At 42.3% G+C, this 13636-nt stretch overlaps 1 protein-coding gene across 1 annotated transcript; it reads left to right on the top strand.

Moving 5' to 3' along the window:
- Positions 1-8781: 8781 nt before the first annotated feature.
- LOC124700618 (TIP41-like protein) lies at positions 8782-11750 on the top strand. The gene is made up of 8 exons (XM_047232711.1): positions 8782-8929; positions 9456-9641; positions 10120-10210; positions 10344-10451; positions 10528-10587; positions 10689-10730; positions 11182-11316; positions 11421-11750. Exons 1-8 carry the CDS (start codon positions 8787-8789, stop codon positions 11523-11525), a joined length of 870 nt encoding a protein of 289 aa, XP_047088667.1. The 5' UTR covers positions 8782-8786; the 3' UTR covers positions 11526-11750.
- The last annotated feature ends 1886 nt before the right edge of the window (positions 11751-13636 follow it).

The following is a 13636-nucleotide window of genomic DNA, read 5'->3' on the forward strand; positions in this document are numbered from 1 at the left end:
GGCGGTGGTTTGCACTGGTGGTTGGTGGCGGCGGGGTGGGGCCAAACGGCGCGGGTGGTTGACCGAAACGCGGTCGAAGCTGTTCTTCAAGAACACCGGGTGAACAGCTCCAGGAACAGCACAAGGGCAGTGATACGCGTAGATGCACACGTCCGTTGGGAACCCCAAGTGGAAGGTATGATGCGTATAGAAGCAAGTTTCCCTCAGTATGAAACCAAGGTTTAATCGAACCAGTAGGAGCCAAGAAGCACGTTGAAGGTTGATGGTCGCGAAATGTGATGCGGCGCAACACCAGGGATTCCGGCGCCAACGCGGACCCTGCACAACACAACCAAAGTACTTTGCCCCAACGAAACAGTGAGGTTGTCAATCTCACCGGCTTGCTCGTAACAAAGGATTAAACGTATCGAGTGGAAGATGTTTGCAAAGAAAACAAGTAAACACAATTGCGATAGATTGTATGCTATGTAAAGAATAGGACCGGGGTCCACAGTTCACTAGAGGTGTCTCTCCCATAAGATAAAGCATGTTGGGTGAACAAATTACGATCGGGCAATTGACAAATAGAGAAAGGCATAACAATGCATATACATGATATGATAAATATAGTGAGATTTAATTGGGCATTACGACAAAGTACATAGACCGCCATCCAACCGCATCTATGCCTAAAAAGTCCACCTTCAGGTTATCATCCGAACCCCTCCAGTATTAAGTTGCAAAGCAACGGACAATTGCATTAAGTATGGTGCGTAATGTAATCAACAACTACATCCTTAGACATAGCATCAATGTTTTATCCCTAGTGGCAACAAGCACATCCACAACCTTAGAACTTTCCGTCACTCGTCCTGCATTCAATGGAGGCATGAACCCACTATCGAGCATAAATACTCCCTCTTGGAGTTAAGAGTAAAAACTTGGCCGGAGCCTCTACTAGTAACGGAGAGCATGCAAGATCATAAACAACACATGAACAATAGATTGATAATCACCATAATCATAGTACTCTCTATCCATCGGATCCCGACAAACACAACATATAGAATTACATATAGATGATCTTGATCATGTTAGGCAGCTCACAAGATCTAACAATGAAGCACAATAAGGAGAAGACGCCCATCTAGCTACCGCTATGGACCCATGGTCCAGGGGTGAACTACTCACTCATCACTCCGGAGGCGACCATGGCGGTGTAGAGTCCTCCGGGAGATGAATCCCCTCTCCGGCAGGGTGCCGGAGGCGATCTCCGGAATCCCCCGAGATGGGATTCGCGGCGGCGGCGTCTCCGTAAGGTTTTCCGTATCGTGGCTCTCGGCATCGGGGGTTTCGCGACGGAAGCTTTAAGTAGGCGGAGGGTCAACGCGGGGGCCACACGAGGGGCCCGGGGGTAGGTCGGCGCGGCCGGGGCCCGGGCCGCACCGGCCTCCCTCCCGGCCGCCTCGTGGCCCCACTTCGTTAGGTCTTCGGTCTTCCGGAAGCTTCGTGCAAAAATAGGACCCCGGGCGAAAGTTTCGTCCAATTCCGAGAATATTTCTTTACTAGGATTTCGAAACCAAAAACAGCAGAAAACAAAGAATCGGCTCTTCGGCATCTTGTTAATAGGTTAGTTCCGTAAAATGCATAAATATGGCATATAATGTGCATAAAACATGTAGGTATCATCAATAAAGTAGCATGGAACATAAGAAATTATCGATACGTTGGAGACGTATCAGCATCCCTAAGCTTAGTTCTGCTCGTCCCGAGCAGGTAAAACGATAACAAAGATAATTTCTGAAGTGACATGCCATCATAATCTTGATCATACTATTTGTAAACATATGTAATGAATGCAGCGATCAAAGCAAAGGTAATGACATGAGTAAACAACTGAATCATATAACAAAGACTTTTCATGAATAGTACTTCAAGACAAGCATCAATAAGTCTTGCATAAGAGTTAACTCATAAAGCAATAAATCAAAGTAAAGGTGTTGAAGCAACACATAGGAAGATTAAGTTTCAGCGGTTGCTTTCAACTTATAACATGTATATCTCATGGATATTGTCAACATAAAGTAATATAACAAGTGCAATATGCAAATATGTAGGAATCAATGCACAGTTCACACAAGTGTTTGCTTCTTAGGTGGAAGGAGATAGGTAAACTGACTCAACAATAAAAGTAAAAGAAAGGTCCTTCAAGAGGAAAGCATCGATTGCCGTATTTGTGCTAGAGCTTTTATTTTGAAAACATGAAACAATTTTGTCAACGGTAGTAATAAAGCATATGAGTTATGAAAATTATATCTTACAAGTTGCAAGCCTCATGCATAGTATACTAATAGTGCCCGCACCTCGTCCTACTTAACTTGGACTACCGGATCTTCGCATGCCATGTTTCAACCAAGTGTCACAAAGGGGTACCTCCATGCCGCCTGTACAAAGGTCTAAGGAGAATGCTCGCATTTCGGATTTCTCGCTTTTGATTATTCTCAACTTAGACATCCATACCGGGACAACATGGACAACAGATAATGGACTCCTCTTAAATGCATAAGCATGTAGCAATGATTATTGTTCTCATATGAGATTGAGGATATATGTCCAAAACTGAAACTTCCACCATGGTTCATGGCTTTAGTTAGCGGCCCAATGTTCTTCTCTAACAATTTTGCATGCTCCAACCACTAAAATGATAGACCTTCAGACAAGACGGACATGCATAGCAACTCACATGATATTCAACAATAGTTGATGGCGTTCCCCAGAAGCATGGTTATCGCGCAACAAGCAACTTAATAAAATATAGAGTGCATAAGTACATATTCAATACTACGATAGTTTTTAAGGCTATTTTGTCCCATGAGCTATATATTGCAAAGGTGAATGATGAAATTTTAAAGGTAGCACTCAAGCAATTTACTTTGGAATGGCGGAGAAATACCATGTAGTAGGTAGGTATGGTGGACACAAATGGCATAGTAGTTGGCTCAAGGATTTTGGATGCATGAGAAGTATTCCCTCTCGATACAAGGTTTAGGCTAGCAAGGTTATTTGAAGCAAACTCAAGGATGAACAAGTGCAGCAAAACTCACATAAAAGACATATTGTAAACATTATAAGACTCTACACTGTCTTCCTTGTTGTTCAAAACTCAATACTAGATATTATCTAGACCTTAGAGAAACCAAATATGCAAATCAAATTTTAGCAAGCTCTATGTATTTCTTCATTAATGGGTGCAAAGCATATGATGCAAGAGCTTAAACATGAGCACAACAATTGCCAAGTATCACATTATCCAAGACAGTTTAGAATTACTACATGTAGCATTTTCCAATTCCAACCATATAACAATTTAACGAAGAAGAAACTTCGCCTTGAACATTATGAGTAAAGCCTAAGGACACATGTGTCCATATGCAACAGCGGAGCGTGTCTCTCTCCCACAAAGTGAATGCTAGGATCCATCTTATTCAAACAAAAACAAAAACGAAAACAAACCGACGCTCCAAGTAAAGAACACAAGATGTGATTGAATAAAAATATAGTTTCGGAGGAGGAACCCGATGATGTTGTTGATGAAGAAGGGGATGCCTTGGGCATCCCCAAGCTTAGACGCTTGAGTCTTCTTAAAATATGCAGGGGTGAACCACGGGGGCATCCCCAAGCTTAGAGCTTTCACTCCTCTTGATCATAGTATATCATTCTCCTCTCTTGACTCTTGAAAACTTCCTTCACACCAAACTTCAAGTAAACTCATTAGAGGGTTAGTGCACAATTAAAATTCACACATTCAGAGGTGACACAATCATTATTTTCACTTCTGGACATTGCATAATGCTACTGGACATTAGTGGATCAAAGAAATAAATCCAACATAGCAAAAGAGGCAATGCGAAATAAAAGGCAGAATCTGTCAAAAACAGAACAGTCCGTAAAGACGAATTTAGAGATGGCACCAGACTTGCTCAAATGGAAAAACTCAAAACTAATGAAAGTTGCGTACATATCTGGGGATCACGCTCGTAAATTGGCAGATTTTTTCGAATTTTCTACAGAGAACTGTGCCCAGATTCGTGACAGACAGCAATGCTGTTTCTGCGCAGCGATCCCAAATATAACATCAACTTTAACATAGAAACTTTACTTGGCACAAAAACATGATAAGGAGAGGTTGCTACAGTAGTAAACAACTTCCAAGACACAAATATAAAACAAAGTACTGTAGTAAAAAAACACATGGGTTATCTCCCAAGAAGTTCTTTCTTTATAGCCATTAAGATGGGCTCAGCAGTTTTAATGATGCACTCGCAAGAAATAGTATTTGAAGCAAAAGAGAGCATCAAGAGGCAAATTCAAAACACATTTAAGTCTAACATGCTTCCTATGCATAGGAATCTTGTAAATAAACAAGTTCATGAAGAGCAAAGTAACAAGCATAGGAAGATAAAACAAGTGTAGCTTCAAAAATTTCAGCACATAGAAAGGTGTTTTAGTAACATGAAAATTTTTACAACCATATTTTCCTCTCTCATAATAACTTTCAGTAGCAACATGAGCAAACTCAACAATATAACTATCACATAAAGCATTCTTATCATGAGTCTCATGCATAAAATTATTACTCTCCACATAGGCATAATCAATTTTATTAGTTGTAGTGGGAGCAAATTCAACAAAGTAGCTATCATTATTATTCTCATCATCAAATATAGGAGGCATAGTATCATCAAAGTAAATTTTCTCCTCAATGCTTGGGGGACTAAAAATATCATGCTCATCAAAACCAGCTTCCCCAAGCTTAGAATTTTCCATAGCATTAGCAACAATGGTGTTCAAAGCATTCATAGTAATAACATTCCCATTAGCATGCATATAAAGTTCCATGGGTTTCTTAATTCTTTCTTCAAACACATCATGTCCTAATTCAAGATAAAGTTCATAAAGATCTCTCATATTTTTGTTATTTTCCATTATGCCTAACTAGTGAAAATAAAAACAAGTACAGGACTAGACATGATAACAAAATAAATTAAATGCAAGTAACTAATTTTTTTGTGTTTTTGATATAGAGAGCAAGACAGTAAATAAAGTAAAACTAGCAACTAATTTTTTTTGTATTTTGTTTAGGTGCAGCAAACAAAGTAGTAAATAAAATAAAGCAAGACAAAAACAAAGTAAAGAGATTGAGAAGTGGAGACTCCCCTTGCAGCGTGTCTTGATCTCCCCGGCAACGGCGCCAGAAATTTAGCTTGATACGCGTAGATGCACACGTCCGTTGGGAACCCCAAGTGGAAGGTATGATGCGTATAGAAGCAAGTTTCCCTCAGCATGAAACCAAGGTTTCATCGAACCGAGTAGGAGCCAAGAAGCACGTTGAAGGTTGATGGTCGCGAAATGTGATGCGGCGCAACACCAGGGATTCCGGCGCCAACGCGGACCCTGCACAACACAACCAAAGTACTTTGCCCCAACGAAACAGTGAGGTTGTCAATCTCACCGGCTTGCTGTAACAAAGGATTAAACGTATCGAGTGGAAGATGTTTGCAAAGAAAACAAGTAAACACAATTGCAGTAGATTGTATGCTATGTAAAGAATAGGACCGGGGTCCACAGCTCACTAGAGGTGTCTCTCCCATAAGATAAAGCATGTTGGGTGAACAAATTACAGTCGGGCAATTGACAAATAGAGAAAGGCATAACAATGCATATACATGATATGATAAATATAGTGAGATTTAATTGGGCATTACGACAAAGTACATAGACCGCCATCCAACTGCATCTATGCCTAAAAAGTCCACCTTCATGTTATCATCCGAACCCCCCCAGTATTAAGTTGCAAAGCAACGGACAATTGCATTAAGTATGGTGCGTAATGTAATCAACAACTACATCCTTAGACATAGCATCAATGTTTTATCCCTAGTAGCAACAAGCACATCCACAACCTTAGAACTTTCTCGTCACTGTCCCAGCATTCAATGGAGGCATGAACCCACTATCGAGCATAAATACTCCCTCTTGGAGTTAAGAGTAAAAACTTGGCCAGAGCCTCTACTAGTAACGGAGAGCATGCAAGATCATAAACAACACATGAACAATAGATTGATAATCACCATAATCATAGTACTCTCTATCCATCGGATCCCGACAAACACAACATATAGAATTACATATAGATGATCTTGATCATGTTAGGCAGCTCACAAGATCTAACAATGAAGCACAATAAGGAGAAGACGCCCATCTAGCTACTGCTATGGACCCATGGTCCAGGGGTGAACTACTCACTCATCACTCCGGAGGCGACCATGGCGGTGTAGAGTCCTCCGGGAGATGAATCCCCTCTCCGGCAGGGTGCCGGAGGCGATCTCCGTAATCCCCCGAGATGGGATTCGCGGCGGCGGCGTCTCCGTAAGGTTTTCCGTATCGTGGCTCTCGGTACCGGGGGTTTCGCGACGGAAGCTTTAAGTAGGCGGAGGGTCAACGCGGGGGCCACACGAGGGGCCCGGGGGTAGGTCGGCGCGGCCGGGGCCCGGGCCGCGCCGGCCTCCCTCCCGGCCGCCTCGTGGCCCCACTTCGTTAGGTCTTCGGTCTTCCGGAAGCTTCGTGCAAAAATAGGACCCCGGGCGAAAGTTTCGTCCAATTCCGAGAATATTTCTTTACTAGGATTTCCGAAACCAAAAACAGCAGAAAACAAGAATCGGCTCTTCGGCATCTTGTTAATAGGTTAGTTCCAGAAAATGCATAAATATGGCATATAATGTGCATAAAACATGTAGGTATCATCAATAAAGTAGCATGGAACATAAGAAATTATCGATACGTTGGAGACGTATCAGGCAGCTCCAAAAATCCTCAAATTGGAGCTGAAATCGATGGAATTAGAAGGAGAAACTTTGGGAAGTAGTAGATCAGCACCAAAGACATCAAATCTGTGGATCAAAACCACAAAAAACGCAACAAATTCGGAGATCAATTTTCGAGCTATATTTTGGGGCAATTTTTTGGGAAATTTTTTGGGCGAAATTGGAGAAATTCGAGGGTCAAATTCGTGGCAACCTTTGCTCTGGTACCATATGATGAGACCTAAGGCCACGTGTGTTGCCCGATCTCACGAATTGACCGAGGGAAAGGCGGGGAGAGGAAGAACACGAAGAACACGGCGATGAACACGATGAACACACGCAAACACACACCAACCCGATACAATTCCGGTTTACTCCCGATAGCCCGAACCACTATCCCGATAGAATCTCTCTAGGGAGAGACACGCGGTAGAATCCCCGAGAAGAAGATCGGTATACGATCGGTGGAATCACACGAGTGAGAGACCGGTGGTAGAATCACAAGTGTGAGAGACTAATCATATAAGGAGTGCCTTGTACAATAGATTTGGGTAAATCTAAGGAGGGGGTTTCCCTAATTCCAAAGGGATGGTGGAGGCATGAGCCTAGGTTCTCTCAAGTTCAACTCTATCCGATGAAGGGGGAGGTGGGAGCCTATATATAGGGAGCCACTAAGGAGGGGTAGTTTAGGGAAATAAGGGGGGTACATGGGCCTTGGCCCGAATTGACTTGTGGCAGGCGCCTTCTCTTCTTGGCGACCTCGGACGCTCTTCTTCCTTCTTCTCTTCCATGCCTCCGTGACCTCGGCCTTGAGTGTGGTTCTTGACGTTGACGCACATGATGAAGCGAAGACCGTAGGTCGGGCTGCATCATGGGTGCCAGTGCTCCCTCCACTTTCAGTTTTTTAAAAAAATTAAAATCCCAAATTTTTATGTTTTAAAAAATTATGGAGTTAAATATGTAGATTGATATGTTCATGAGAAGTGTATGCAAAAAAGTCCAGGTAAAAAATACTTTAAATTTTGGGAAATACAAAAAAAATTCTGACAAAAGGATACACTATTGTAATACTATTTTACTACCATTAGCTGTTAGAGATTTATCTTTTTTATATTGTTCAAAATATAAAGTATTTTTAACGGTACTTTTTTGCATACAACCCACTCGTATATATCTATCTATATATTTAACGTCGTAATTTTTTAAGACTTAGAAACGTGAGATTTTAAAATTTTCAAAAATTTAAAAGTGAGGAGAGCACTGGTGCCCATGTGTCAAAGACACTTTTCGCAATATTTATATATAGAAAAATAATAATATGAGGACCATGGACTCTTCCCTCGCCCGTTTATTACCTTGATTATTTTATCAAAAAATCCATGTTGTTTTCAAATACTTCCTTGAAACCAAAAATAGAGAACGTTTTGGACATTGACATGGTCATCAAGATTTATCATTGACCACTAACTTTTACTATAATTTCATATCAAAGGCGAGAAAATTTTATGTTTTAGCTAAAAAAGAGATGATCATGTATTATGAATATATTTTTCTAGCCAATTATGAACTTATGATTTTTAAGTTCTTAGTATACATATTCGAAACAATATTTAGAGGCAAAAGTTTAGGACATGTATAACACATCATCTATTCCTACCCTTCAAGCCAAATATATACTTCTGATTTACAAATTCTCAGGTTAAATATCCAAAACAATATTTGCAGTGAAAATTTTAATAAAAGTTTAACTTAAGACTTGTCTATGGTCCGGAGAGAGAAAGGCCGCCTGCATTTTATGGAGCGAGTAGTAATGAATCACATCCATCCAAAATTTATCGTGCGGCGAGTAATACTAGAGAGCTGATATGCGTTGACTATTCTTCTGACGGAAAGAAGCAAAGAACCCACTCTGAGACTCGGAGCCAGCGAACCAGAGGAACAGACATGTGTGCGGCGGCGTGGGACGGCCCGACGGCAGGCGACCTGAAGGCGGCGGGAGCGGAGTCGATCCCCGGCGGCGTGCGGGTGAAGGGATGGGTCATTCAGTCCCACAAGGGGCCCATTCTCAACTCCGCCTCCGTGAGCCTGTACGAGCCACCCCCAACCGTAAACCCTAATCTTTCCGCCCCCTTTTCATCTGATTAGCGCAGCTATTGAGTTTTGGAAAATTGGGTTCCTGACTTGTTATTGGCTGAACATTACCTGGTACTTGATCAGTTATTCAATTTGATTGTAGATATCCTGTCTGTACTTCTTTTGTGTATAACGTATAGAAAGAAATTAGGTATGTTTTGCTTTATTGATGGTTACTCGTGGAATGCAAAGCTTTTCTATGTGTATAGAATTCTGAAATTCTGAATCATATTTGTTCCATTATCTCCACATCACTGAGCCAGCAATCAATTACTGGAGTAACAAATAATACTAGGTAATCAATTACTCTGGATCTATAGGTTTGGAGGAGTGCATTTTGCTTGCTTAACTAGTATTGTGTATGTCCACAGTATCATTTTTTTTGTAAGCACAGAAATGGCTGTATATGAATTAATTGTAACTTATACTAATGTATAGGGAGAGATTGTTTGTTAATCTTATCTCTGATATGTTCTTCAGATTTGAAGATAAACTTCAAACAACACATTTACCTGAAATGGTGTTTGGAGAGAGTTCTGTGTCTCTTCAACACGCTCAAACTGGCATCAGATTGCATTTCAATGCGCTTGATGCTCTCAAGCAATGGAAACAAGAGGCATTGCCGCCTGTTCAGGTTCCTGCTGCAGCGAAATGGAAATTCAGAAGGTTCTTCTATATCCTTACTTTGTTACTTAAATGTGCTAGGAAATGTTTCTAGTGAAAGCTGTCGGGTTTGTTTGGCGTCACCATTATATGGAAGTATAGCTAATTTGTCTCACTGGGTCAAGCTTTGCTCACAAGTACAAACATGGCGACAAGATGGCTTAATTTACTCTTTACCACCAGTCTTCCATTTCTTATATTTTGATGTGTATATATGTTCACTCTAGTCCTGCCAAAAGTGTGATTTCTGTAGGAAAAATGTAGTACTCCCTCTGTCCTGAATTACTTGTTGCAGATTTCTTTAGATACGCATGCATCTAGACGTGCTTTAGTGTATAGGCACATGCAAATTTAAACAAATATGTGACATCTAATTCAGGACAGACTGACAGAGGGAGTAGGATAATTAACTTGAAATTTCATGTGGGCTTATTAAGCAAAGAGCCAAGAGGAGGTTCATTTAGTTTATTTTTTCTTGCAGTAATCCTTCTGATCAAGTGATACTTGATTATGACTATACATTCACTACACCGTACTGTGGGAGTGATGCTGTAGCTCTGAACCAAGACACTGTATGGACCTTATCTCTGCTATATTAGTTTCACCTGTTTTGACTTCGTTTTTCCTCCTTGGGCCGGTATACTTTTCTTCCTGGTAGATTCCACATTCGGACCATTAGTTTTTTATGGCTTGTTTCTTTTCCAGATGCAAACAGGTTTAGATGAATGTAGCAGTCTGTGTTGGGAGGACACTGATGACCGGATCGACCTTGTTGCCCTTTCTGCCAAAGAACCAATTCTTTTCTACGATGAGGTATGGAGCCAGATTTTTTTCCATGATTGCTCTATGTTTGTTGGCTTACCCTGAGTCCTTGACATCTCATATTTAGGTTATCTTGTATGAAGATGAGTTAGCGGATAGTGGTATTTCATTCCTTACAGCGCGAGTGGTAAGTGGTGTCTAACGATCCTTATTTTTAGCTGGACTGTTTGTATGGTAACATCATCTTTGGTTCAACATATTTGATATTCTTTGATTGCATGTCTGCAGAGGGTGATGCCGTCTGGTTGGTTTCTGCTCTTGCGCTTTTGGGTATGATCTACTGCCTTGCAATTTACACCTGATGTCTTTCTAATATGAACAGAATATATAAGGGAAATGTCACATCGTACACAAAAAGGAAATCAGCAGATAGTTTCTTTACATTTAGTTTACAATTTTTACTTTTCCCAGTTGCCCCTAATAGAATGACAAAAGCTTAGCGTTAGTATTTACAATGTGTTCATTCTTCACAACAAACTGGGTCTAAGGTTGACGCTCTGATTGAAATCTAATAAAGAAGACCCTTTTGAAGGGGATTCAAATTCTGAAGCTCAAATTCAAGCATGAAACACCAAGCAGGTGTGGTTTTGGGTGCAATGCGCATTCACATCATCTCATGCAAACGTTTAATATTAATCCTCGCACTTTTAAGATCCGTTTCAACACAAGTCAGAGGAGCCTAATGACTTTTTATTGTCCCTGCATATACCAAACTTGGCAGCTTAGGGTTGATGGCGCAGTAATGAGATTGAGGGATACCCGTTTGCATTGTTCTTTTGGAAGCAAGGAGGGTGCGAAACCCGTGGTACTGCGTGAACTCTGCTGGAGGGAAGCAACATTTGCTGCCATGTCTGCGGTATGTTCTCTCTCGACCTGTCGACCAACTACTTTTCGGTGAATAATTTCATGTCAAGCATGTTTAGGTATATTGTTTTTTCATCTAATTTTCGTACAATGTAGGAAGGATATCCTTCCGACTCCGCAGCATATGCAGACCCAAATCTTGTTGCTCGCAAGCTTCCGGTGGTGATGCACAAGACCCAGAAGCTGAAAGTACCAAGTTAATCTGCTAGCACACCTTCACCTTGTGGTACATCCAGGACCGTTCGACGGTGATCTTATTCTGCTGGCATGTGTTGTAGATGTACTGTACGTTAATTTTGCTTTTCCAAGGATCAAAATTCTTGTTACTTGTCATGGTAAGCCATTGTAGCCTCGGCTCATGAAGTCGGCAGATAAAACCAACGCACTGGTGCATGATTGAATAAGATACTGGCAGGCTCCAGTTCATTTTCCATGTTCATCATTGTACTAGCTCGTTCTTGTGATACAAAAAAACTGCTCGCTCCGGCGATACAAAAAAGCTGGTAGCTAATCCTTATCATGTCGCGTTGGAGCATTAGAGGCAATCGGTCTTGCCATGCTCCACCGGACAGGCGAATCGGCCACGTATGATCCATCGGGGCGACCAAAATGGGCCGACTCAGCGCAGACTGAGACCCACTTGTTCATCAAATTTGGGCCGCCGATGCGTCAGGCCGGACAGCGTGGGGGTCCTCCCTTTGGCTATCATGGGCCCACCCTTCAGGGGGCACATAAGACAGATGTAAGGAACTCCCCTGCTCCAAACAATCACCTGCCATCTCCGCCGCCACCCCCAAGCAGCACCGCCATCTGCCCTATGGGACGACGCATAGCTCATGTGTTGTCGGAGTCGGCTGCCTACTGGCCTCCATCCCGTTACCGGCCACGCCAGCAACTCTTGTGCAGACACACGCTTGGACGCGCCAATCGCCCGTGCGCCCACAACATGCTCGTCCGGTCGCTGGACCGACTTTCAGGTATGGGAGCGACTTCAAATTTCTTTCACTTTCGTTGCACCGTTGTGGGCATAAACATTGACCATGTTGAGGTACTGCATATACTTGTGCAGATGAGTAGCAAGGCAATCGAGTTTTTCTACAAAAATATCATCGAATCATCGTCGGATGAGGAGTCTGACAGCGAGACAGAACTCTTATTCACCGCTGCAAGCATGGCGCACAATCATTATCTGCTGCCAAAGCTTAGGGTGGCTCATCGGTGAAGCGCAAGGTCAATACAGACCGCCATCGAGTTGGTGGACAAACACATCTTATGTGAGACTATTTCCACCCAACCGATCCGTTGGACGACGCGAAGAAATTCCGTCGTCACTGTCGGATGTCCAGGAAGTTGTTTCTAGATATTCTTGATGGTTCGATGCTACCGGTAAGGTTGGCTTGTCCTTGTACAAAAAATGTTCGGCGGCCATTCGGCAACTTGCGCATGGAGTACCAGGTGATCTTGTTGATGAGTACTTGCGCATGAGCGAATTACCATGCATTGATACCATGTACAGGTTTTGCAACGCTATTATTGCGGTGTTTTGGCACAGTTTATCTGAGAGAGCCTACCACTGAAGACAATGCCCGCCCCTTGTCCATCAACGAAAATAGGGGTTTCCCTAGGCAGTATAGATTGCATGCATTGGACAGTGGAAGATTGTCTATTTGATTGACAAGGACATTTGAAAGGGCATGCGGAAGGGTGGGAGGTGATGACAACATGTGTCATCATGCACAACATGATTTTTCAGGAAGAGCGAGATGACATCATCTATGATGACGGCTGAGAATTCGAGGGTGAGTTGGTTGAGCCAGAGCCTAGGGCAACATCTTGGAAGTACTTCTTGCATATGCATAATTCGTTGAAAGATCGGACCACCCATGACCGCCTTCAAGCCGAGTTGATTGAGCATGTGTGGACTAAGCGTGGGAAACCAACCTGCCAAATCTCATTTGATATTTCATTTAAATTATATTGTTTGTGAAACTTTGTGATTGTATGATTGTGAACTATTTATATTTATGAACAATATTTATTTTAGCAATCCTTTCACTTTATGGTAAAATGTGTGATGACCAAATTTGAATGGCAATGGCCAACTGGCCAAGCCTAGTCATGGCCAACGCGGACACAATGGGTCGCGTCACTATGCGCACTGGCCTAACAGGTCGGACAGCTAACAAACTAAAACACGCCGAAGGGTCGCCGTTTTTGGTCGCTGCGCTGGAGATGCCATGACAGAACGAACCGTCAGTGGAACTGCAAATGAAGAGCTGCTTCACCACAAGCACCGCTAAAGAGCATAAGCA

Source organism: Lolium rigidum, chromosome 3 (genome assembly GCF_022539505.1).
Source record: "Lolium rigidum isolate FL_2022 chromosome 3, APGP_CSIRO_Lrig_0.1, whole genome shotgun sequence".
NCBI lineage: Eukaryota > Viridiplantae > Streptophyta > Magnoliopsida > Poales > Poaceae > Lolium > Lolium rigidum.

Excerpts from the sequence above, each read along its gene's own strand:
- LOC124700618 (XM_047232711.1), top strand. The coding sequence starts at position 8,787 with ATGTGTGCGGCGGCGTGGGACGGCCCGACGGCAGGCGACCTGAAGGCG. Across the intron at positions 9,642-10,119 it reads GCGAAATGGAAATTCAGAAG|TAATCCTTCTGATCAAGTGA; the intron begins GTTCTTCTATAT and ends TTTTTCTTGCAG. Across the intron at positions 10,452-10,527 it reads CAATTCTTTTCTACGATGAG|GTTATCTTGTATGAAGATGA; the intron begins GTATGGAGCCAG and ends TCTCATATTTAG.